Source organism: Balaenoptera acutorostrata, chromosome 2 (genome assembly GCF_949987535.1).
Source record: "Balaenoptera acutorostrata chromosome 2, mBalAcu1.1, whole genome shotgun sequence".
Lineage (NCBI taxonomy): Eukaryota > Metazoa > Chordata > Mammalia > Artiodactyla > Balaenopteridae > Balaenoptera > Balaenoptera acutorostrata.
Window position 1 is genome coordinate 63,548,713 of NC_080065.1, and position 27,217 is coordinate 63,575,929.

The 27,217-nt window shown below is 43.3% G+C and overlaps 1 protein-coding gene across 2 annotated transcripts in view; it reads left to right on the plus strand.

Moving 5' to 3' along the window:
- IQGAP2 (IQ motif containing GTPase activating protein 2) overlaps positions 1-27,217 on the plus strand; it is a 302,790-nt gene that overhangs the window by 21,831 nt on the left and 253,742 nt on the right. For both annotated transcript variants that reach the window (XM_007175891.3, XM_007175892.3), the window contains exon 2: positions 25,511-25,610. In XM_007175891.3, the coding sequence (XP_007175953.2) occupies positions 25,511-25,610 (100 nt within the window). The remainder of the gene's footprint in view (positions 1-25,510; positions 25,611-27,217) is intronic.

A 27,217-nucleotide genomic window follows, 5' to 3' on the forward strand; every position in this document is an offset into this window, starting at 1 on the left:
GAAGGGTGTTAAAGTAAATTTGTGCTATTCATAATTTTTTAAAACTAGAAGAATGCCAATCTATGAAAGTCTTTGTAGGAGAATTGAATTAAATGAGTTCTTATGCTCTCTGGAAGTCCAGAGATCCTGACTAAATCTTAAACCCCAAGTTTACTGGGGATTTGCATCTGAATATCTTTGCTCCAGTTGAATGAACAGTCTCTCTCTCTCTCTCTTTCTCGTCTCCCTCCCTCCCTCCCTCCTTCCCCCCCCCCCCCACAATTTTAATTGTATAGCGTTTTTAACACATTTTTTAGTTCTTTCACAGCATCGCCCTAGGAAGAGAGAGTAACTTTCTCTAGTTTATATGTGAGGACAGGAGAGTTACAGTGATTTAAAGAGTAATTCAAGGTCCTAGTCCAGACCTCAATGTCCTTGCACTTGTCTTTATAGCAAGCAGTAATAGAATAATAAGATTTGGGATGAGAGAAGGGTCACCCACCTGAGTTAGGCAGGCAGACCTACGTACACTGACATATTTATATAGTGCTCAATAAAAAATCACCCCAAAACTTTGTAGAATAAAACCACCACCATCTTATTATACTTACAGATTCTCTGAGCTGGGAATTCAGACAGGGAACAGTGGGGATGTCTTGTCTCAGCTCCATTTACTAGACCAATCAATGAGCTTCAGTGAAAGTCTCAACCTTCTGGGGGCCAGAACCGTCTGGAAGTTTTTTCCTTCACATCTGTGGTACCTGGGCTGGGATGACTCCAAGGCTGGACTCAGCACCTACAGGTAGACTCTCCTGGGAGTGGCTTGAGCTGCTCCCAGCATGGTGGCTGGCTTCCAAGGGGGAGGGTTCCGTGAGATGGAGAGGAAACTGCGTGGACTTGTATAACCCAGAGCTGGAAGTCGGACAGCATCACTTCTGCCTGCCTCTACTGGTCAAAGCCGTTGCGAGCCTGCCCAGATTCAAGGGGATGGAACACAGACCCTACCTCTTATTTAAAGAAATCAGAATGTATAGCCAATTAAAAACCACATAAACTATTTAGCCAGCACTACACCATGACACTGATTTCATAGAAAATTGACTTCAGTAGGAGTCAGCAAATCTGTATAAAAAAATGGGTTCATTGTAAATGGGAAAAAAAAGATGAACTGTGTGTATTGTGAAGAATTAATGAAAATAAGTGAAGTGAGTAGAAAAATTGAAATTAACCTAAGTACCTGGCAATTGGGGAGTGGCTTAAATAAACTAAAAACTATTTATATTAGGAATACTGTGCAGCTTTTAAAAAGGACAAGGTAGCTCTCTATGGACTGACATGGGAATATGTCCATCTATTTAGTGAAAATTATTTACAGAAAAACATGTATTCAATGATCCATTGATATTTTAATATAACATATATATATGTAAAAATTTAGGAAACAATCTTATAGGAATTGCACCAAACTGTTAATGGGGGTTTCTAATGGGGATGAGAGTAGGACTTAGTTGGGTGTTAGCAGGAAGGAGAACTCACTTGTTACTCTCTATAATTCTATGATGTTTAAATTTTTAAATAAATATTCCTGTATTCTTAGGGGTTGCTATGTGAGGTTTTAACTTTTAAGCTATATGAAAGTTAATTTGGTAAACATCTGTAAGTTGGGAGAGGGAATTGCTTTCTTCCTGGGCCTGTTATTACATCTTACCTTCCTTGTATTGATGTTTTATTATCTGAACAGCTACAGCAGGTGTGGTATTTGCAGAAGTGGGCACTAGTCTGCTTAGCATGCACTGTAGTTACTAGAGAGGTTTGAGAAAACCAGTCTTTTTGTTGTTGATTTGTTTTGCTTTGTTTCTTTTCTCTTGACTGAGAAGTCTCCATGGTTACTGCACAGTTCCTGAAATGTGTAGTGATTCCAAGTGACCTTTGTATAATGGTTTTAGTAGAAATTAAGAGTAGACATACTCACGTTGGGTTGAAACATTTAAGCTTCTATTATCTACCAAATGGAATTAACTATATTCATATAATCAAATTGGGGAAATTCAGTAGCGTTAGAAAAGATTTATGGCTTTAATGGGATTTAAGCCGATCTATATCTGAGCCAGTATTCTGAGATGGGTGTTTTCGGAGCATCACACACCTCTCAAGCTAATAGAGCAAGGATGGAGAGCCAGGTCTGTGTTTGAAAGGGATAAGCCCTCTACTTATTTCCTGTGTTGTACAGCAACCCAGTCATACCTCAACAATGGTGTTATTTCAAATAGTATCATAATGAGAGCTAGTAAGAGTGACTTACCCTGTGCCAGCGACTGAGCTGTGCTCTGGCCTGGAGGTGAATTACGTGGCTCCTTCCTGCCCTTACGGCATTTACCACTGATAGAGACATCAAAGAAGTGATTAGGAGAGGATTGGCTCACAACAGCTTTGTGAGGGGCACTGGGCTGGGTGTTGATCCATCATGCTCAGTACCCTGGGAAGCAGACTATTATGGAAGCCATGTAGGCTCCCTTACCCTCTGGCTTTGGGGAGATAAATTAGGGTGTTTATTTGCTTTGCGCCCTCTCCTTCCCTAGGCTGTGGATTAGAGGTGGTGCTGGGTTCCTCTGCTGAAAGCCACAGTTCCTGTTGGGTGGCCCTCTCCTACTGCTGTTGTTGCAGCTAATTTCTTGCTACAATTGCTCCCTCCTTTTGCCCCTTCATACACAGGGGCGGTGTTGGCTCTCTGCTGTTGCTAGATCCCAGGTACCCTGCAATCCTTGCTAGTTTCCTGTAACTTGTTCATGCCTTTGCAGATAATGTTTTATTAAACTCTTTTCAGCTACCTGTTTGAGTACCGTGTCTTCCGTCCTGTAGCCTGACTAATTAGATAACATCCCACTTTGCAAATGAGGAAGTTGGAGCTTAGAGATTAGTGATGATCAGAATCCAGTCTATTTTATGTCAAAGCCTGATTCTTTTTTTTTTTAATTTCTTCCAGCTTTTAATTAATTAATTAATTAATTAATTATAGCTGTGTTGGGTCTTCATTTCTGTGCGAGGGCTTTTTCTAGTTGTGGCGAGTGGGGGCCACTCTTCATCGTGGTGCGCGGGCCTCTCACTATTGCGGCCTCTCTTGTTGCGGAGCACAGGCTCCAGGCGCGCAGGCTCAGTAACTGTGGCTCACGGGCCCAGTTGCTCTGCGGCATGTGGAATCTTCCCAGACCAGGGCTCGAACCCGTGTCCCCTGCATTGGCAGGCAGATTCTCAACCACTGCGCCACCAGGGAAGCCCAAAGCCTGATTCTTAAACTCAGTGTTTTACTGTTTGCCTACAGTGACTAGGAGATTCTCATTGTCATCCTCAAATGGAGGAGAAACCTGAGGGGAAAAAAGTCTGTTAGATAAAACTATGGAGTTATGAGGTTAAAAATCTAACTCTTACACATTTAAATAAATGACATCTTTAGTTCATAGTTTCTCATTACTTTCTTTTGGAATTGCCGTCAGAGTCATCTTCTCACTCAGGAAGGAAAAATAATTAATGGAAGCAATAAAACCTTCAATTTGCCATCTTATTTCGGTAGCTTGGCTCAAGTTGACTACCAGTTGTTTGCAAACATCTTTGAGGACCAAGTTTCAGGGTATTTCAAAGAAATATGTAGTTGAGTTGAAGGACGTTTCTAAAGAGGCATCTAAAAATGTGCTCAGTAATGACAGCCAAGTTGGAATGAACATAGAGCTTCTCAGGTGGTTGTTTTGAAGGACAGAGTATTGATTCTATGTGTGATCCCTTGACTCACAAGTACCAGAACGTAATCATGTTACCTGAGTCTCATCTCGGTGTGTCCTGACTCCGTATTCATTTCCTTGACCTGCAGAGGACCTCGAGGCTGACTAGGATGACCAGGCTCAAGGGCAAGCCCCCCCTTTATTGCCTTAAACCAGAGCTGTCTTTGAGACAACACAGCCTAATGGTTAAGAGCTGGGTCCTCGAGCCAGACTCATTGGTGCCAATCCAAGTTCCACAAATGACCACTCTGTGCCTTGGTTTTCTCACTGATGAGTGGAAATGGTAGTACCTACCTCTCACAGCTCTTGTGAGGATTAAATTCTGTGACGGGCTTAGGAGAATGTCTAGCACAATTATATGAGCTCAGTCATGGTTAGTATGTTTTTATCACCGTGATCATCATCGTCATCATCATCTTCGCAGTCTGGAACTTTCATTGATTTCTTCCTCCCTTTGTGTAATCATTCTTCTGTAGGTCTTGTCCGGCACATTTCAGTAAACTTGTTTTTTCCTGGAAAGAATACAGAAATTAATTCCCTGAAGTGCCTACTTTTGACAGGGCTGTGTCAAAGTCATGGAATATGAGAAAAAGACCCAAAGGAGGAAGAAGGGATTAAAAACCTGGTGGGAAAGGGAGCATGCTGGGAAGAGAAGGTACCACTCTAAGAATGCCACTTCTTACAAAGCCAGTACTTGGGACCCGGTGGGTCTCAGATGCATGTTTGGGTTGGTTTCTACTGGTTCAGTTGTTAACTAACCAGGTACCCTTTGCCATTCAGTCACTACCTTTTGTGCCTCTGTGTCTTCACTTGCAAAGTGTGGTTAATACTTGTTGCTTCCCTACCTTCTGGTTAACTTTGTGGACTGAACTGTTTCAGACAGATGCACTGAACTGTTGCATCCCTCTTGCACCTCACTAAAAGAAAGCAAGAATGAGAATCCCCTGTGTGCCAGAAAGACAGAGGGCATTCAGAGCCTGAGTGTTGAGTAGGAGTTGCCTCAGGATGGTACACGTGGAGTGAAGTTCAGGCCTAGAAGGAGTAGGGAAATGGCACCCAGGTCTCCCTGCATTAACGCCAGGAATCCAGAAGAGCGGTTCTACCCATGAAATAGGGAGTAGAAAAACCCTACCCATTGGCTAGGGAATGGCCAGGGGAGGAAGGGAAGGAACTGGCAAAAAACTGGGCCCCAAAGCCTGCATTACTCATAGATGAGGTTGTTGAATTCTTATCTGTGTGATCTGAGCCCCTCCAGTTGAGCCATGAACACAAAGTCATCTAAAGCCAGTGGAGAAGATTAAGGGAGCTATAAAAGGGATTGGACTATAAGGCTTTCCTTGATGATATATCTACTCTGTTTCTCAAATTTTATCTAGGGGCTGTTGTTAATTGTCTTCATCCCACCCTTCTGGTGAAAATAAAAACATATGGTATGATTTATTAGAAGAAGTCTTTCTTAACATCCAACAGTCTGACCTCACTTCCTTGAATGAAAATGGTATAACAGTAAAACTGGGTTATAACATTTATAGTCTTTGTCATAATACAGACCTATGGATTGACTTAACCCCCTGAATAGCTCTAGTAGTGAGTAAGTAAACTGTGTGCATGCTGTGTGTGTGTGTAATGGGGAGGGGAAGGAATGTGAATCCTTTCTCACACAAAGTAAACGGACAGAGTGGTGCAATTTTTGCATCACAGGGAAAGTCTGAGAACACACATGGCCACTCGTGCTACCTTCACTTAAGATGAAGAGTTTTAACGTTGTGTGTAAACATCTCCCTACCCAAGTCACTACTGAACTGTAGCCCCTCTTTCTTCTTTCTCCTAAACTTAAAATCGTCTAACAATATGATTACAGGAATAAAGACCAAATTCATGCTACTTGAATCTAAAGAGACATACAACGGAAGATTAAATAAACCATGTCCTGGTTGAACTTTTTTTCTGGAAGGGACTGTACAATGAGAGTGGCACCGTTTATAGTGAGAAAACATACACAAGTTAATAATTTCCAGAGTTTTAAATCATCTGCTCGTTATAGAACCTCATTTCAGTATAATAGTTATATGACTGGAAGCAAAGGTTTCTGTGGTAAATGAACTTTAAAGTTCAGCTTTGTCCTATTGTATATATACGAGGGGACAGAACCGTATGTGGAAGAGCATGGGTTCTAGAACCACACACCTGAATCTGGCTTGCCTGGCCCCAGGGCCTTGGGCAAGTCCCCAGCTCTCTGAGCCTTGTTTTCCTTCCATGTAAATTAGGTCATCTGTCTAGCAGAGTTGTTGAGAAGATCAGTAACTACATGTCAGGCCACTAGCACAAAGCCTGGTAAATCACTACAGGACACAGTATTCCATATCTGAAATACACCCAGGGCTTTGTCATAGATCAGGTGATCAGCTGTAGACTTGATGGCTGGAGGTTTAGCACTTTGACTGAGCAAACTCTAGTTTTACAAGATGGTTGTATAAAATTTTAATCCTTTCTTGACATGTTAAAAATTTTTTTTCACGTCACTTTGATGTTTTTTTCGCTTATATGTCAGTTTATCAAATATAGGTGTGGGATTGAATATAAAATTCACAAACATATAAACAAATGAGAAAGGAGGCTCTCAGAGTAGACGACCTCAAAATATTGATAGCAGGAATAATGGAGTTAGAAAATCCTCAACAGATGCTAACATTGGTGGAGAAAGTTTTATGAGGAAGGGATATTTATCAATACATAGTCACAAAGTGTCTCCCCCCAAATCACTTACTTATTACAAAGGAAAAAACAGTAAGTGTTTAGTGGAGAAACCTGGCATACATCATCTTCACCAAGTGATTGAAGGTAATATCACCCATATTGAGACAAACCAACATCACATGCCTCCTGATTTGAGGCTATGAAAAGCATACAACTTGTTTTGCTGTGTGTTTAAGTGCAAAAGGTGCATAACCTGAATTGAATCATGAGGAAACATCAGATGAATCTAAACTGGTGGACATTCTACAGAATTAGTGGTCTGTAATCCCCCCAAACATGAGATCAACAAAGACAAGGGCTGATAACAGTTCCAGATTAAAGGAGGCTAGAGAGACATGGCAGCAAAACGCATGGGACAAAGAGAAAGCTGTAAAGGACATTATTGGGACAGGTGGTGAGACTTGAATATAGACTGGGGATTGGATAGTAGTGTATCAATATTAAATTTCCTGATTCGGATAAGTATACTAAGTTCATGTAATAGAATGCCCTTGTTCTTAAGAACTATACACAAAATTAAGTGTACTGAGAAGGAAGGTAGAGAAGCTGTAGCCCTAGGCTAGAGGGGTTCACGTTTGACATGATGTCCTCAGCTCTCTGGTCTGCTTTACTCTTGTCCCACTGTGTTGTTGGGGGAGGTGTGCAGTATGCTGACAGTAAGGGAAAGGCATTTTCCTTGAGCAGAGGTGAAATACTGCGAACATTGTGAATGCCTCATCCTTCATTACCTTTGGATGGATGAGTAACAGTGTGTGAAGAACTGGTGGGGGGACTTCCCTGGTGGCACAGTGGTTAAGAATCCTCCTGCCAATGCAGGGGACACGGGTTCGAGCCCTGGTCCAGGAAGATCCCACATGCCACGGAGCAACTAAGCCCATACGCCACAACTACTGAGCCTGCGCTCTAAAGCCCGCGAGCCACAACCACTGAGCCTGCGTGCCACAGCCAACTGAAGCCCGGGCACCTAGAGCCCATGCTCCACAACAAGAGAAGCCACCGCAATGAGAAGGCCACGCACCGCAAAGAAGAGGAGCCTCCGCTCGCCGCAACTAGAGAAAAGCCCGCGTGCAGCAATGAAGACCTAACACAGCCAAAAATAAATAAATAAATAAATTAAAAAAAGAAAAAAGAACTGGTGGGAACTCTAGGAGCAGTGTTTGAGACCTGGATGTGATTGTTATTGACCTTATTAATTTAAGTACTTTATTTAGATCTTTATTTATTTTTTAAACAACATCCAAGTGGATGGAATTAGGACAAGAGCATTTTAAATTTTTGAAAGTGTTTTTCTATAAATTAAGCTAATCTTAAGCCATTAATACTGTTAAGGAGAAGATAGATTTTAAAGTACTCCTATTGGACAGATAAGGAAGTAGAACCCAGAGAGGATTAAGTGACTTGCTCAAGGTGGTTTCTCCCAGACCTTGAACGTTCATCTGTATGACCTCCTGGAAGTGGGTTCTTTCATAGATCATCAGTTCTATGTACTTTCTAGAAATAAAAGAAAGTATAAATACAAGAAATACAAGAAAGAAAACGTCTCTTCTCTGCTATAGTTTAGCAGTAGTTCTTGTCTTGAAAAGAAAAGTAGACCAGAGAGATACCTTTTCTAATTTGAAATGCTTTGGTTCTATGAAACTGGTTGAAGAGCCTCAATTTGATTCAAGATCTGTTTCTGGTGAGCCCTCTAGATATTTCTGAATTCATCACTGTGAGGCCTAAGGGGTCCCATGTCTTTAGGACTCTCCCAACGGTCTGTGACCAATAGGGTCTGCTCTTCTGTGCCTGTGTAAATTGATGGGTGAGTCCCCCGAGCCCAGCTGTCTGTCTTGCTGAGAAGCAGCCGAGCACTGCTTAAGGGTGAGGTGAGGGAGCTGGAATGCCAGCCTGTGTGTCTCAGCTCTGCTGCTTGCCAGCTGTGGACGCTGGGCAAGGATAATGATGATGACAATAATAATAACAGAACCCACCTCATAGGGCTGTGGATATTAAATGAGTTAACATTTGCAAAGAAGTGAGAACAGTGCCTGGCATATAGAAAGTGCTGTGTAAGCATTTGTTTTCAAATGTGATAAAATATACATAACATAAATCTACCATTTTAACCATTTTTAAGTGTACAGTTCTGTTATTAAGCACATTCATATTGTTGTGCAGCCATTGCCACCACCCATCTCCAGACCTTTTTCACCTTCCCAAACTGAATGGGAAGCTGAAACACTGTCCCCATTCAACACTAGCTCTGCTTTCTCCCCTCTCTGCAGCCCCTGACAATCACCGTTCCACTTCTCTTCTCTATGATTTTGGTACCTACTTTATCTACGTCTACTCTAGATACCTTGGCTCATGCCAAGTACTTATTAAGAACCAAAGAACTTTGGGGTTTACATGCTGGAGCGTGTACAGAACAGGTTTGCTCAGTTTTATGTAGTAAATTGGCGTAAACCTACCTTCCAAGAGCACTATACAGCTTGAATGTAGAACAGACTTGGAGCATCCAGATGAGAACGAGATGTGGGAAACAAGATGGAATGAGAACGTTCTGGTTTCTCTTTGCCCAGCATTTTTTCCCCTTGACGTGCTTCCCTACTTCGTGAGCACAGTGACAGTGGGTGCTGTGCGCACCGATGCGTTAAGGGGGTCAGGTCATGGTGGATTACAGCGAGGGGTGGTGATACGGGGCTTAGCCAGACTCCAGCGCCGCGGGAATAGCGGGTGGAGGGCCTTGGGCGAGATGCTTCCTGGGAATGACGCCTCCCAGCTGGTTCTCAAAGCCACCTGCACACGTGCAGCCAAGCGTGAGCTGAGCTGGCGTCGACGCGGGGAGCTGTCCCGGGAGGCCGTCCTGCTGCCTGAGCCCTTCGCGCTGTGACACCCGGCGCCCGCAGGGTACACGTGGCACATCTGCCTGGAATGCCAGTTTTACTAAGTTTGGAGGCGGGGACTCCTTATATTTTAATACTGAACCACAGATCCGATGTGGAGTAGATTGCAACATGGATGATTCTTTTTAAGCGTGAATCTGAAATTAGGCAATTCATGCTTATTGGGCTTTGAGCTGTGCCCCTACATACTTCTCTTCACCCCCAATTCTTTCTGTGTGTTTACTCTCTTCTGCATTTAGGGTTATTTTTTTCTACAGAAGAGCTCATTAAATATGCAGTGTGGGAAGCCTAGGTTTGTGTGGAGGTCAAGAGAGGGCTCAGAAGGGCAGGCTTGCCTCTCCTGCAAAGCTGTGCTCTCCACCTGTCAGCTGTGATCTGGGACACATGATTTAGCTGTCCCAAGTTTCCATTTCCACATCTGTAAAATTGGAATAATACCAGTGTCACAGGATCGCTGTGGGTTAAACACAGTAATACTAGTGCCGGGAAAAACTGTGTCGTGGAAGTACTCTGGTGGCCATGGAAATGTGGGTTTAGAAGCCAAAGCCTCACCAGCTGCTTCTCCCAGACCCTCTGCTTGTCCCTCTCCCAAGTCATTTGTGTAGCAAGGCTTCTATGTGCTGTGACTCTCAGGCTTCTTTCTTTTCTTTCTGGACCTCTTCTCTCTGCCCTTCATCCACCCCACCCCCCGCTCCCCTTTCAGATGCCTCTTTTTCTTCCCAATGTGATATCAAGAGGGAGGGAAGGCTGGGTTAGGGGAGGGTCTGGAGCTGCCCAAGACCATTCCAAAGGAGCCCACCTCGGAGGGCAAACAACCATGTGGTGTGCTGCTTAAGGCTCTGACACGTGGAGGCCTCAGGATGGCAGTGGATAGAGCCCTAGGAGAGGGCATGGGGCAGCGAGGATTTTGAAGAGCAGATCTAGGGCTGTTTCTTTCTTTCTTTTTTTTTTTAATTGAAGTATAGTTGATTTACAATGTTGTGTTAATTACTGCTGTATAGCAGAGTGATTCAGTTATACATATATATATATATATACACATTCTTTTCTTTAATATTCTTTTCCATTATGGTGTATCACAGGATATTGAATATAGCTCCCTGTGCTATACAGAAGAACCTTGTTGTGTATCCATTCTATATATAATAGCTTACATCTGCTAACCCCTACCTCCTGCTCCATCCCTCCCCCAACCCCCTCCCCCTTGGCAGCCACCAGTCTGTTCTCTATGTCTGTGATTCTGTTTCTGTTTCACAGATAGGTTCATTTGTGAAATATTTTAGATTCCACATATAAGTGATAGCATATGGTATTTGTCTTTCTCTGACTTACTTCACTTAGTATGATGATCTCTAGTTGCATCCATGTGGCTGCAAATGGCATTATTTCATTCTCTTTTTTGGCCGAGTAGTATTCCATTGTATATATGTACCACATCTTCTTCATCCATTCATCTGTCAATGGACATTTAGGTTGTTACCATGACTTGCCTATTGTGAATAGTGCTGCTGTGAACATAGGGGTGCATGTATCTTTTTGAATTATAGTTTTGTCTGGATATATGCCCAGGAGTGGGATTGTTGGATCATATGGTAATTCTATTTTTAGTTTTCTGAGGAACCTCCACACTGTTTTCCACAGTGGCTGCACCAACTTACATTCCCACCAACAGTGTAGGAGGGTTCCCTTTTCTCCACATAGGGCTGTTTCTTGAATCTCCATCCCCGCTTCCCATGGACGCAACTTTGCACATGTTCCAAGAAAAAACAAATCCTTGTTGACTCTGAATACTGATGAATGGTAAAATAAGGAACTTCGTTTGAGTATTTAAATTAATAGTAAGTACAGTAATTTATGTCCCTGATTTAACAACTGATGCCAAATGCACTGTATATGGAACTACATAGGAGATTATGTGTGTTATCAGGTAAATGTGCCAGGTTAACTTTGTTGAAAGAGCTTTTATTAATACAATCAAACTCTGCCCAGCTCCTTAGTGATGAGCTATCATCTGATCTTCCCACTGTCATCACACCACCTGTACTCCTTTCAACTACATGGCTCAGAAACAGCTATACAACGTCCTGGTTCCTCTCAAGAAGTTCAGAGACTTGGAAGGGTGGGGAGGGGAGGAGTGGAGGCTTGGAGGGCTGAGGAATGGGACAGGAGACAGAGCACAAAGGTGCATCTTGAAAGTGCACATGCAGCTTCTTCATGCTTCTTGTCTTCTCTAGTTGTGTTTCCCACCCAACTTTCTCTCCCCTCCCTCAAAACCTGACTTCAAACTCAATCTAGAAAACTGGCTCTGAGTAATCCTATCATTGAATACTCTCTTCTCTTCCCCTTGGCTTTTCTGTTCTTTGTCCTGTCATTAGTTGGCCCTTTTTCCAAAGGTTTTCTAAAATTTTCTCCAATGTTAAAATGTTTTCTGTTAGATCGTAAACTGTTAAGGGCACAGAATCCTTTCTCCCGCCTCATCCCATCTCTTCCCTCCACCCCTGACATGCGCTGTGACTATTTAACTGCTAGTTAGAGACTTTGCTACTTACCAAAAGAAACACATTCTGTTGTTGTTGTATTTATTGGTTTTAATTACAAGCCACTTGGAAGGCATTTTAGGACTCTGCATCTCCATAATTGTCTGCCAGCATTTTGCACCTAACAAATCAATTGTATGAATAAGTTTCCGTCCTCACTTGGCTTCATAAACGTGGGTGTGTCTGCTGCACAAATGCTAGCAGGGCTCTCCTCTCTGGAGTAGAAACAATGGCTTAATTCTGAAATTGTATTCAGGTCTTCTAAGGAACTAGTGCCGATACCCAATTTGGCTTTCTCCTCTCATCTACATCGGACCAGTGGTGCAAGGGGATTTACATATAGTACCATGGTCCAGTCCCCAGGCAGAAAAGAAATGCCAGGGGAGATGAGTTATTCATCTGAGTCCGAAGCAGAAGAGCATGAATTATGTTTAAGGTGGTTGCTGTCCTGGCTTCTATATAAAGTTTTCTGAGCTTTGGACTAAAGAATTCTAATTTCTAAAAACTTTGGTGTTTTTCATTGTGTTTATAAATGCATCCATTTTTCTAAATTTGGGACCCTGTACTTTCCATGAGCAATAGTTCTGCGTGTTAGAACAAAAAGCACACAACTAGCCAAAACCAAAATGTTTTCAGCTTTGTTGCCCAAGTGGGGTAAATTCTTTCCCACAGGAGAGCCGTTTCCAGGGTACTTTATCCACTTTCCAAGGAGTTTACAAACTCACAGTTTGTATACATTCTCTTCAGCCTGCAAACTCGATGTTCGCTTCACCCACTCTTGCCAACTCAACTCCCTTCCCGCATTGGCCATTCCGGTTCCTCCTGCTGCCCCTTGTATTGTTGACCTAGAAGAATAAAAATATGTTTGCTCTAATATAATAGGGTACCTCCAAAAGTTCAGTAAAAACTAAACAGAAGCCAAGAGTTGGTTTTAAATACAAACCAGCTCTGTAATCTATGAGCTCTGGGACCTTGAGCAAAACGCTTACCCCATTTTAGCCTTGGTCAAGTGGAGGTAATAATACTTGTCCATCTATCTGATGGGGCCGTGGCAGTCATATGATCTAATTGATGTGCTAGCACTTTTTTTTTTTTTAGTTTTAAATTATTTATTTATTTATTTTTGTCTGTGTTGGGTCTTCGTTTCTGTGCGAGAGCTTTCTCTAGTTGCGGCGAGCGGGGACCACTCTTCATCGCGGTGCGCGGGCCTCTCACTATCGCGGCCTCTCTTGTTGCGGAGCACAGGCTCCAGACGCGAAGGCTCAGTAGTTGTGGCTCATGGGCCTAGTTGCTCCGTGGCATGTGGGATCTTCCCAGACCAGGGCTCGAACCCATGCCCCCTGCATTGGCAGGCAGATTCTCAACCACTGTGCCACCAGGGAAGCCCCGTGGTAGCACTTTATAAATGTCGATGAATTCTATGAGGCCAAAAGCTGGCTGAAGTCCTGCTCTTTGATGTTGGTGTCATCTGCAGCATTTTATGATTTCTCACAAATCCAGTATCCCACAGACTAAATGTGTGAGCTGACGCTGATTTTCACACTCTGTTTAAAAGCCAGAGACGCTTCTTGCTCATTAAAACTAGGCTAAACTGCTTTAGTCCAAAGTCAAATTGAAATGAATTCTGTAGCCATGACTATGTTGCCAACATACCTCCATTTGCATAGTATGATCCATCGGAGAGCTGAATTTTTGGCATGCTTTAAAAATTGACTGTCCTGGGCTTCCCTGGTGGCTCAGTGGTTAAGAATCCGCCTGCCAATGCGGGGGACACGGGTTTGAGCCCTGGTCCGGGAAGATCCCACATGCCACGGAGCAACTAAGCCCATGCACCACAACTACTGAGCCTGTGCTCTAGAGCCCACGTGCCGCAACTACTGAGCCTGTGTGCCACAACTACTGAAGCCTGTGCGCCTAGAGCCTGTGGTCTGCAACAAGAGAAGCCACCACAATGAGAAGACTGCACGCCGCAACGAAAGAGTAGCCCCCGCTCGCCGCAACTAGAGAAAGCCCGCGCACAGCAACGAAGACCCAATGCAGCCAAAAATAAATAAATAAATAAATTTATAAAAAAAAATTTTTTTTGACTGTCCTGAATCATGTGTTCATTCACACTCACTAACAAACAGCATATGCTTGCATTTATAGTACCCTTCTGTTCTACATCCTAGCCTTTGAGTCTGTTTTATAAAAGTCCTCTTCTAAATACATGTTTAAAGTCGGCTCCTCGTATACCCCTACAATAGTGGGATGCCTCCATGTTGTTTCCTTGTTAATTACACAAACTTGTCTTTATGGAAATTGGCCTGGGGGTTGCCTTTCTGGTGCAGAGCCATGTGCAGTTTCTACGTCCACCATCTGAAGTTACAAAATGAGTTGGCTGCTCTCTGTTGGCTTCCTTTTTCTTCCCCCGTACCAGGCTCTTCTTCATCCTGTTCGTTCTGTTGCCAAATTGTGCTCTTGTAAAGCATACCCGTGTTTTTCTTCTAGTTCAGACTTGTAAGGTTTCATGTCACATAGGTCTGCCGCAGCTTTCTCTGTTCTCCAGCTTAGGTCCTCTTCTGTTCATTCCCTTTCACTTAGCTCTATCCCTACCTCTTCTCTCTCGTGAGCTTAGCACACCTTCCAACAGAGTGTGGTGCCGTTAATCATCTTCCTCTCCGCTGTCTTTGAACTTCTGTGTGTGTATGTGTGTATGTGTGTGTGTTTTACACAATAAAGCTGACCAAATATTCATCATAAATTTTAATGCCTGTGATTCTTTTCTAGAAGTTCAAATGGGTCAATTAGTTGCAGGAAAGGTATCTTTCTCAATGAAGCTGGCATTAAGGCTTATTCCTCATCATATTTTAAACATCTTTCTGTAACTGAACATAAAAACAAATTTAATCCTTTCTGATGTCTGATATAATTACAGTAGTACACATCAGTGGTATAGAGCAGCGGTCCCCAACCTTTTTGGCACCAGGGACCGGTTTCACGGAAGACAGTTTTTCCACGGATGGGGGATAGGGGGGGTGGGGGATGGTTCAGGCGGTAATGTGAGCGATGGGGAGCGATGGGGAGCGGCAGATGAAGCGTCGCTTGCTTGCCGGCTGCTCACCTCCTGCTGTGTGGCCTGGTTCCTAACAGGCCGCAGACCGGTACTGGTCCACAGCCCAGGAGTTGGGGACCCCTGGTATAGATATTTGGAAAATGTGTAAGAATCAAAGTTAAGGAAAAAACTCCAGAGCCCTCCTTTTGGAAACAAGTGCTTTAACATTTTAGCATTTCCTTTTAGGCTTTTTTCCCCTTGATTAGAGTGCATATGATATAATCTTATATAATTATTATAGCAATATACACACACATATCTATATAAAATATGTATACGTGTGTGGAATTAAAATTGTGCTTTTTAAAATTTATATAGCTTCAAATACATTCAATTTGCAAATTATATGGGAGATAGATGCTAAAGCTGCTGAGTGAGGGAAAAATTGAGTATAATCAATTATCCTTGGAAAAACTAGCTGATTATCTGTTGTCTTTACATGTTTATAAGTTTTATATCTTATAACTAATTTAATAATTGATTATATTAGGATTTATTAAATAATTAGAAATATATATGATTTTAAAATATTTTTTAAAAATAATCATACAGCAACTTCATGATGGTAGTGGCATTATTCCTATTTTTCAGATGAGGAAACTGAGTGTCTAGTTAACTTTTTAAAATATTTATTTATTTATTTGGCTGCATTGGGTCTTAGTTGCGGTGCGCTGGCTTCTCTCTTTCTTTCTAGTTGTGGCGTGCAGGCTTAGTAGTTGTGGTGCACAGGCTCCGGAGTGCGTGGGCTCAGTAGTTGCAGCTCACGGGCTCTCTAGTTGTGATGTGTAGGCTCTAGAGTGTGGGCTTAGTTGCCCCACAGCATGTGGGATCTTAGTTCCCCAACCAGGGATCGAACTGTGTGCCCTGCATTGGAAGGCAGATTCTTAACCACTGGCCCACCAGGGAAGTGCCTAGTTAACTTTTTCATAACTGAGTGTGGCAGTGTTATAGGCACCCAAAACCACTGCTCTTTTGTCTCAGAACCCCCTTCCCTTTTTTAAAAATCAGGTATCTTTGTCAGTTTAGGCAGAAATTCACCTTTGGGGGGAAAAGAGGAGTAGAATGGGGGAGGGTGCCTCAGATAAAACATGGTAAATTTTCTCAAATGTGTTCTCAGCACTTATTGACCATATGACTTTGCATATGACGTGGTGTATCATGTAAGTAGCATCATTTAGTTTTTTGTTTTGATCTTGTTTCAACTCTTGCATTCCTGATACAGTCTAACTTGGCAGTACTGAATATTATCTTAATGATTTTTTCTTCGTTGGACTGCATTTGAGGTTTCTGCATCTCTAAGAAATAAGCCTGTAATTTTACTGTCTATACTTTCTCAAGGTAATAGCACTAATTGATGTGGTTTCCAGTAGGAAAAATAAAGTCACATAAATCTATCTGGTGATTAATGAGATATTGGTAATACCATTAATAACACCCTCAGAAGAGCCTAATAGCCGCTGGGCCAGTCATCAGACATTTACATGCAGGGAGGCAGCAGGACTTGGGGAGAGTAGAAAGATCTGAACTTTGGAATCAGAGTTCTTTCAGATCCCAAATCTGCCACTGAATTGTCGTTAAGATCTTAGCATTACCTAAACCTAAATGACTGAACCTCTCTGAGTTTTTTTCCCACCAGAAAAGGGGAGATTCAAAATTCCTATCTTAAAGGGGGATAAACGATAATATATGTAAAGTATCTGGCACGTAGTAAGTGATCATTATGTGTTAATCCTTTCTGTCTGCTACTTTTTATGCACGTATCACAAAGTGCTCACGTGAATGAGAGAAAGACAACATAGGCATCTGAAACGCAGAGAAGACTCACAACCAAGAGGCTGTGTTTTGTTTTTTTGCACTTACCTTTGAACTATTTGTGATTTATTATTTCTTTTCTCCTAATAGTCAAGGAAAAATTAGGCCAAGCTGCCCTGTTCTATTGTCTTCTAAGACTCCTAGCATTGTGGCAATACCCTCTGATATTCTGGGTTATTTGGAGTAGTTTGAGGGGACAGGGACAGGGTATTACCAGTGACTTGCTACTTCTTGAGAACAGCCCAGGAACTGTCACTACATAACCTGCTAAGTCTGTTTAACAGTTGTAGAATAGCATCATTCCCATGAAGTATTAAAGTTTAGGTAAACATCTATGTCCTTAAAATATTCATTATCTATAGAAAACAGGGAGAATCATTTTAGGACTGGTTGTAAATAATTTGGAGCAGTTTTGCACTGAGCATCTTAAGCACAAAAAGTTCATATCCAAGTGAGATGAGTTGAATTTCTTTCCCTTCCTTTAAAAATAGTAGAAGCTCATCCAGACTAAAGATTTTTATAATTCCTTCTGTAATTTTAACTGTTGGGGTTAAAAAGTCTTAAATTGGCCTTGGAAACTTGACACTCCATTCTTCCTTACTGAGATCTCTGTGGGGATGACGAAGTGTGTAGGAGCAGGCAGTGAGCAAATGGAATTTTCCCTGTGCCTACTTGGTAGCAAAAGAGATGGTTTTTGTCCCCAAAATGTTTTTTTGCAATTATAATTGACTACAGAATCCCAAATCTGAGAATCATTGCTTTTAATTCTTCTCCCAAATTGAGCAAAGTTCCAGACAGACCCCTCCCTCCCATCCCAGACTTCAGGTTGGCCCACCTTTGTATATGGGCCTTAACATCTTCATGATCTGCTTTTGAGTTTCCAGATTATTAAAAAAAAAAGACATTCTTGTTCATATTTGCACAGCGGCCCAAAATTAATTTTACCCCCATGTGTGAGATGTAGAAGTGAGGTCCTGTTCTGAAAAGGTGTCCTGGGTTTTGAGATCCAGCCTTGTTAGAAACAGGTGGCATCTTAGGCACTCAAGTATGATCACATTCTTGGCGGGAAAAGTTTGGGACCTTTTGTATCAAAGTGGGATCAAAGAACTCTTTTTCATATGTGGATCTTAAAGCTATGTACATTTAAATCATGTTTGCAGAAAGGGATAAACTTTTCACAAAGCCTGAAATGTTTCTTGTTTTTCTGAGCAATTATGACAAAGAAGCTATTTAACTCTTCTGGGCCTTAATAACCTCACTGGAAAAAGGACATTGGTAGCCAATCAGAGACCCTAATGCTTGTAAGGAAGCTGCGTAGTTTGTTGGTTACCCTTCTTTCTCCACCTAGGAAATTCTCCTTCTAATGCTGAACTTGAAGATTTAGGGCTTTAGAGGAGGTGACCACAGTCCCTTAGTGCCATATGTAGCCTGAATATCCTCTGAAGTTGTGTGTTGATTTATAACTCTGGAGAGTTCTTAGAAATGTATGATGGGGGAGAAGTTCCAGGAAAGGTGTGGAGGGCAGGCTTCAAATTCAGTTCTCCTTCCCTTGGGATCTGGACAGTATGGCTGTATTACCATCAGGGCTTGGAATTAGTTGGACTAAATTTAGGAAGGGCATAGCATCTCTGCCCGTCAAGCACAAAGCTGAGCACGCCAATCAGCAGACTTTACTGAGCACCTACCATTTACCTGGCACTTGGTAGGGATGTGGAGATGGATGAGCTGTGAGCCCATGCACTCAGTGTCTTGTAATTTCCATGGCTTGATGAAACCGTCAATGTCTTTAACAGGTGGAATGACAATCTCTATTGTTGTTTCATATTCTTTAGGGTGCCTGGGAATATGTTTCGGGTTGCTAAGGACTTCAACCCCAGGTTTGCCTACTTTTCAAAAGAAAATTCAGTTTAGGGAAGTTTGATCATGTGGTCCTTTAAGGCTTAAGATTAAGTAGCTGCGAAATGCTTCAGGAAGCTGGTAGGAAGCCAGAATATATCACGGGTCAGTTTACTGAGTATCAGCTTACTGGAAATCTTGGACTTGGGGTTCTCTCATTTTTTTGTATCCTACCCCTGTAACCTGCCCCAGTTTTAGGGTTTCGGAATCAGTTCTCTTCCTTGGGGTATATATCTCTGGTAATCATAAGTTCTGAGAGGGAGGAGATACCCATTTAGGTGTAAAGGCAGTCTGAACTCTTACAAGATGGTTCAGTACATGTTTGAATTGAATGACATGCCTGAGGACATTCAGGGTTCCTTACAGAAATTTTGAGTTACACAAAACAACAGTGTGTCCATAAAATGCTAAACTGTGGCATGTTTCTATGAATTGATGATTCATATTATATTCTTAACCTGTTTTTTCTTAAATAATACCATTTTATAAAATGGAGATTCCCAACCCTGGTTTTGTGATTCTTGCCAACTTTCCCTCCAGTATACCCCTACTTATCTAAGCATCCTGTAATTATGCCAGTGTTTTAGTTGTTTAACTCTAATAAAAACTTCATGAGGGACTTAGTGTGTCAAACTTGTCACTTGTGTCCAGTCCCTAGAACAGACTGGCACAAAGCAGCCACTGTAATATTTGTTGAACAAATGAATAAATTTTAATACAAAGGAGATGGTGGCCTTGGTGTCCTTGTGTGAAGGGAGCACACAAGAGTAGCTGAAGTGAACAAGTGACCACGCCAACTCCTTCATGAATAAGGTAGGTCTTGGGCTATTTTCCCGGTGGATTTTGTGGATGTCCTTTGAAAAATGATCTCCTTAGGTTCCTTCTGTCTCTAACCTTATAGTTCTATTTCAAAACCTTTTCTACAGACTCATTCTGTTCCTTAAACCTCTGAATAAACCCTATAATGCAATTTCCACAGAATGTGATTGCTTTACCATCTTTTAGCCAATGTCGGCTAACATAACAGAAAGTGTTTTGTGAGTTGCTAATACTTCAGGAAGTCATTCTTCACAACGAACGTCCTCGTGTTTCTTAGGGTTCAAGGCAGCAAGTAAAGATGAACTTTAGAGGAAGTCTCAGTTAATCAATTTGCTTTAAAATAAAAGCAACTCTGAAGGCACTTCAGTGGTCTTCCCTTGGGCTTGGCAGTGACAAGCGCCTTCCGCAGCTCATTCAGATTCAGCAGCAGCATGGCACTGGGCAAACAGCAGGGGCTGAGGTGCCGAGGGACCTCAGTTCCAGCCCTGGCTCTGCCATTGACCCAGCAGTAACTGTAGGCGGTCCCTTCCCCTTGCATGACCCCCTTCTCCTCAACTGTAAGAAAGAGTTCGTTCCTATCTTTCAGGGAGATGATGAAAACCACACAATAACATGGGAAAGTGCTTCATAGGCAATAAAGTCATGCTTAAGTGTATTCTTTTATCGGCTCCATGATGGCTTTTTAAATGGCAGTGTCATCCGTGCCAGTGGCTCTTATCAGAAGTTGCTACTTAGTAAATATTGAGTAATGCAGAAATATTTGCAGGCAACCTCTGCGGCCCAGAGGGATCTGCTTTTGTCATGGTTAAGACATTCTCACACTCGTAACCTTGGCTTACGCTTTGACAATAGGTGATGAAGGAAGGAAGGTGAGACTGAAGTGTGTGTGGTCGCAAGGGCAGTAGCCAGGTATGTGGTCCAGTGGGCCGGGTCAGGAGGGAAGGAAGGGATGTGTAAAAAGAAGCCCCATGAGGGCAAACATTTTTTGTTTTGTTCACTGCCCCGTCCCTGGTGCTTTGACTCATGCCCGGCTCATAGAATCTGTGAATTGAATCTGAGTCGAGTAAAGTCTATAGAATGGCGCTGTATTTGCTCCATCAATGACCACGTCCTTTATTCAGTGTAAACAGGCAAATAAGACTACCCCACGTAGATACTTTAAAGCCCATTTATTACTCTTCCCTGATGAAAGATTATTTGTTCATCAGATATTTTAATGGAGCATGCAGCCTGTGCAGGGAAGTGTGCTGCACGCCGTGAGGACACACATATGTCTTCTAGGAGTTTACTGTTAAACGAAGCAGTATAGGAGGTACTGGTACCAAACGCAAGTTTGTGTGCCCCACCCACAGTGAGGCCGAACAAACCGAAACGTGGGAGTTTGGAGCAGAGAAAGGTTTATTGCAGGACCAAGCAAGGAGAACAGGTGGCTCGTGCTCACAACCCCCAAACTCTCTCATGGTTTTCAGGGAGAAGTTCTTATAGGCAGAATTTGTGGTGAGGGCTGCAGAGTGTGTGGCTTTCTTCTTCTTCTGGTGGTGAGGTAACAGGGCGGTGCTCTAGGAATCTTGTGCTCAGCCTGAAGTTACCATCCTCCACCTGGGTGGGAGCCTTAGTTCCTGTAGAAGAACTCAAAGATATATATATGTTTTTTAATTAATTTATTTTATTTTATTTTATTTATTTATTGTTTCTGGCTGCGTTGGGTCTCCATTGCTGCGTGCGGGCTTTCTCTAGTTGCGGCGAGTGGGCGCTGCTCTTCGTTGCGGTGCGTGGGCTTCTCATTGTGGTGGCTTCTCTTGTTGCGGAGCACGGGCTCTAGGCATGCAGGCTTCAGTAGTTGTGGCATGCGGGCTCAGTAGTTGCGGCTCACAGGCTTTAGAGCGCAGGCTCAGTGAACTCAAAGATATTGTTATATATATTCCTTGAGGAGGAACCGGGACCCTACCCATTGCTGCACTAGAGTTTCTTGACTGCTCCTTCTTTGTTTATGCATTCCTTCCCTTCCCTGATTAGTAACTGTTTGAGTCTGTCCTTTGGTACTCAGGGAAGGTCTAGGAGGCTAAAATTTTTTTCCTGCAAACAAGAAACAGGGGACCCGGAAAGGATTTGTACCCGGGAGGCTCCCACAGAGTCCTGTCCGGTTTCAGTACCAGGAGAGAGGACAGTGTGAACAGGAATAGTCAGGGGAGACTTTGGGAAGGAAGTGGCCCTTGAGTTGAGCCTTAAAGATAGGTAGAGTGGCTTCCCTGGTGGCGCAGTGGTTGAGAATCTGCCTGCCAATGCAGGGGACACGGATTCAAGCCCTGGTCTGGGAAGATCCCACATGCCATGGAGCAACTAAGCCCGCGAGCCACAACTACTGAGCCCGCATGCCACAACTACTGAAGCCTGCACGCCTAGAGCCCGTGCTCTGCAACAAGAGAGGCCACCGCAATGAGAAACCTGCGCACTGCAACGAAGAGTAGCCCCCGCTCGCCGCAACTAGAGAAAGCCCGCGTGCAACCAATGCAGCCAAAAATAAATAAATAAATTAAATAAATAAATTTATTTTAAAAAAAAAGGCAGGTAGAATTCCATCAGCTATGGCCAAAACGTTGCAGTGGTGATTTAAAGCTTTGTGGGGAGAGTGTGTTTTAATTCAAACGTTAACTCAGATCTTCTCTTTGGACAGGGTGATGTCAGGGTTTGAGAGCCCCCGGCAGCTCTGGGCTGTTAGGATCCTGCGTGGCTTGTGGAGGCAGTTGGGGGGCAGAGGCCTGGGGGCCAGCGCTGCTGGTGGTTCCGCCTCCTTCTGGGTGGGCTGGTTGAGGCTGGAAGGAAGCAACAGCCAAGAAGGATGGTGGCAGTGAGAGTGACCCCGCCTTTACCTCTGAGGAGGGCAAAATGACCAGGTGGACTCCCACTAAGAGTTTTCTGTTGCTTTCAAGCTTTAACATGCTGGAGGTACCATAAAATGAAAATATCCTGTCAGAAATGGGAGGCAGTCTTTAGACTGAAATTAAATGAGAAGCTGGTAGTCATGGGGGGTCCTGGGGATTAACTGTTAGGAACAATGGAGATGGAGGATTAGCTGATGCTATGCGGGCATGCTGGGAATCTTCTAAGAAAACCCAGGATGAGAAGATCATAATTTCCAAGTATATTCATGGCGGGATGATGGTTAGCTCACTTACTAAAGAGTCACTGAAAGATAATTGTTGAGCATATATTTGAGTGCCCTCTCTGTGCAAGGAGCCACATAAAAGATGAAACAAAAGAGTCGTTTCCTCTAAAGACTCCCCAGTCTGGAGAGGGAGATGTGACCCAGTTACAGTGGGGGCTTCCACGGTGAGTGATATAATAGAAATGTGGACCAAGGCGCTGAGGACTGGGGATGGATTCTGACTTCGAGATCCACAGAAGTTTGCTCAAGAAGATACAGAGGTGTCACACACAGGCGGGACAGTGGCTTTCTAGACAGAGAGATGGTGGAGAGCAGAACTCAAACTTAAAAGGGAGTGGTTTGGGCCTGGAACGTGGTGCTGCCAGGAAGGGTGGTTGAACTGTAGGCTTCAGGTAGGGGAGGAGAGAGAACGTGTTCTCTTCCTGAACTTTGTTCTGTAAGAAGTGGGGATCCATCGAAGGTTTAGAGAGGAAGAATAGCATCAGTAGGACTGTATGTTAGAAAGATGCTTCTGGTGACAGTGAGGAGAATGGGTGGAGGAGGGGTGGCGACTGGGGGGCTGTTTGAGGGCTGTTGCAAGAGTCCAGGGGAGAGACGTCAAAGGCCTGGGGTCTCCGAGTGGAGGTGCAGAGGAGGGTTGTTCGAGAGCTTCGGTACTTTTCCTAAATCTGAAAGCTCTCTTCTAAAGTTAAATCAGATTCAATTTGTTAAAAAAAAAAAAAAAAAAAAGATGCTTTTGACAAATACAAATCTTTGTTGAGCCCCCTTGGTGTTATTGGTGTGGGCTGAGGTCTCCCCGTTTTAAGGAATGGAGCCGCAAGGAAACTTGGGAGTCGTCGGACGGGGCGGGAATAGGGAAAAGGATAGTGATCCGTGTGGAAACTCCTGCTCCTTTGGCCCTGCTTTTGTTGTATACCAGCCTGTCCGAGCGCTCTTCCAGCCTCTCCTGCTGGTTCTTTTTCTTCCTCACCCATAAACAAAGACATTTCCCAAAGTTCTGTACTTGCTTTTTCCATCCCATCCAAATACTTCTAGCTCTAATGTTTCTGCTCTTCGCTTGGGCAAATGGCGTCTCAGCCTGTTTGCTCAGAGGGTAAAGTGGGATAGATTATGCACCTGCCTCAGAGAGAGTTGTGAGACTTGAATGAAACACTGCATAGAAAACGCTGCCTAATCCTTGAAGGAAAGTAAGTGCTCAATAAATAAGCATCTAGTACATATTTCCATGCTTACGGTATTCCATCATTTTTTATATTGACGTAAATTTAATCTCCCCTTTCTTTTGAGTTCTTTGAGGGTTTGGCATTATTTTTCGATCTTAAGTGTCGAGCACTGTACTTGCCCAGTAAGAGTTCAAAATGTGATCTTACTTCCTTTTGTCTGCCAGATTGATATTTCAGATTCCTCATCAGTAGGGCATGGGGTTGGCCTTTCCTAGGGATGGATGAGTGACCTTCACATCCTTTTCTCCTCTGCTTGGGACCAGGGGTCCCATTTATGGAACGGCTGACTGGAGCTGGAGGCTGGGGAACAAAAGAGCAGACACGGATGGTCCTGCCCCTCATGACCACAGCCTTGCTGCCTGCACACATTGTCTTCGTTAGATGAGTAATCTAACAGACGAGAAGCCACATTCATTTTACAACCATCAGAATGAAAGTTCAGGACTGAACAGGAAAAAGGGGTCCTTTTCACGAGAGAGGAGTGTTGTCGTGTAAATAGGCAGCTAAGAGTTGGCTGATGTGACTGTTGGCGGCTGTGGGGTACTGTTGAGCCCACAGGCAGAGGAAGTGCAGGCAGGAAATGGGGAAGCTGTGCTCTCTACAGAAAAGCAAGGCTGAAGCATGGCAGTTTATAAACTAGGCTTGTGTTGGAATAAAGGGTGTGGGCTTGGAGACTCTGCTCACTGGCTGTCTCCATGGCTTTTTTCTTTTGGATACCTGTTGACCAGGGAAAGTTAGCCTTGTAAAGACCAAGAGATAAACGAGGGAGGAATTTTAGTGACTTTGTCATCTGTAAAGTAGGATTTGGGTTGGATGAGAAACCTTAATTCCCTCTAGGAGTGTTAAAACACAGGTCCTGGGCTTCCCTGGTGGTGCAGTGGTTGGGAGTCTGCCTGCCAGTGCAGGGGACGCGAGTTCGAGACCCGGTCTGGGAGGATCCCACGTGCCGCGGAGCAACTGGGCCCGTGAGCCACAATTGCTGAGCCTGCGCGTCTGGAGCCTGTGCTCTGCAACGGGAGAGGCCGCGATGGTGAGGGGCCCGCACACCGCGGTGAAGGGTGGCCCCCGCTTGCCACAACTGGAGGGGGCCCCGCACAGAGGCGAGGACCCAACACAGCCATAAATAAATAAATTAATTAATTTAAAAAAAAAACAAAAAAAAAACACAGGTCCTTGTAGATTCTTTGTTCAACCCTGGAATTTCTAGGATGGTCCAAGCTGAGCCATTGGACCAATTCTACAAGCTTGTTGAGCAAAGTTGTTGCTGGTAGACGGTCCTCTAATTGACTTGAGGCTGTCTAAATCCTGTGGCATCATGTCTGTGAAATCTGATTGCTATTCTCCTTCTATTATTTAATGTCAACTTATACTTCAGTATTGCATTTTCTGCTAGAAATAATATAATATTGTAAAATCCAACAGCAAATCTCTTTCTGCGCTTGATGTTTCAATACCCCCATCTCTCATTATTCAGTGTTGAGCTGCATATGCATTTTTCCTAGTTGGTTGTCTCATTATTTGATGAACACTGCCGTTAACAAGTCATGTGATGTTATCCTCTATTTCTAGCTATTGTGGACGATGAAAGACTCTCGGCAGAGGAGATGGATGAGAGGAGGCGGCAGAATATCGCATATGAATATTTGTGCCACCTGGAGGAAGCCAAAAGGTAAGATTCAAACTTAGTCTATTTGTGCACCTTCTCTTGGAGATGAGCTTTGGGGTACTGTATTTTTAATAACTCATTTGCAGCCTTTTTGATAGTAAGGTAATGGGAGAAGAACCACCTGTGTTTTGTAAATGGCAGAACTGAGAAAAAGTTGCTACCACAGCCATGGTCAAGGCACTAGGGAGGCAACTGTTCCTTTTTCTTCCTCAGAGCCTCCTAGGAAATCTCTAGGCAAATTGCAGATTATTTCAGAATTTCTCATCTCTCTGGCACGGATGTGGGGAAGCAGCAGAGACTTAAATCAACTTCCTTTTCCTCCAGAGCTTCCTCATGTCTTTTCCCCAACTCTACCCCAATATTATCATTATTACTACTATTATTAATTAATGTATAATTATATATTCCTATATACCCAGTAGAAAAATAGCATTTCAGACTGAAGTCCATCGTTCACTAAGCTGGAGAGTAGGTTTATGACAGCAATCTCCTTTTTAACCCATGGGTGTGTGACCACTTAGGATATGTTGTCTCTAAAATCACACTGACTCTTTTAGACTTTTTAGATTACAAGTCAATGTTGGGTTCTCCAAGGAGAAAGTGAAGATAAAGTATTTGCACTTAGGCCTCGGTATCAGGGGAATCAGAACTTTGTCCTTTGCTGGGTGCATACTGCAGTGCCCATATGCCATGGGTTAGATTCTGATTTAATGCTTTGTGCTGTGATCAAGCAACAGTATTGTTTCACGGACAGATATGTTCCAGCTCTCTCATCTCTGTAGAAAATAAACATTGACTTAATGGTCATTGGTGTTAATTATCTCTGATCACAGATTAATAGCTACCTACAGAGCTAGAAGAATGAGGTTTCTAATCACTGTTTTGTAGAAGAACATTCAGTGACACATGCACTAATTTGGCCTCAAAATTGCTTAAAAGGGGGTTTTCCAAGGTTGTTTAATGTTTTAACAGAGCCTTGTAGCTCTAAGTGCTAAAGGCTCAGTTTTTAAGGTTATTTAATGTGTCTGGAAGTTGACAGGTTGCAAGTCACTGAAGACTCACTGTCAGTCTAAGATTATTAAAAACATGCTTTTAGCCAAATTGTGGCTGAAGTTAGATAGGGAGAGGGATTCACAGGCATTCAAAATAAACATGCTGGACTTCCCTGGTGGCGCAGTGGTTGGGAATCCACCTGCCAATGCAGGAGACACGGGTTCGAGCCCTGGTCCGGGAAGATCCCACATGCCGTGGAGCAACTAAGCCCGTGCACCACAACTACTGAGCCTGCGCTCTAGAGCCCATGAGCCACAACTACTGAGCCCACATGCCACAACTATTGAGCCCGCGCACCTAGACCCCGTGCTCCGCAAGAGAAACCACCACAATGAGAAGCCTGCACACCGCAACGAAGAGTAACCCCGTTCTCTGCAACTAGAGAAAGCCCACGCGCAGCAACGAAGACCCAGTGCAGCCAAAAATAAATAAATAAGTTTATTAAAGAAAAATCAAAATAAACATGCTTTCAATGAAAGAGTTTAAAAAGAGTTAGTGGAAACTTCCTCCTGACACGCACTTTGCGTTCTAAGTTTTTGCCTCCTGGGTTCTACAAG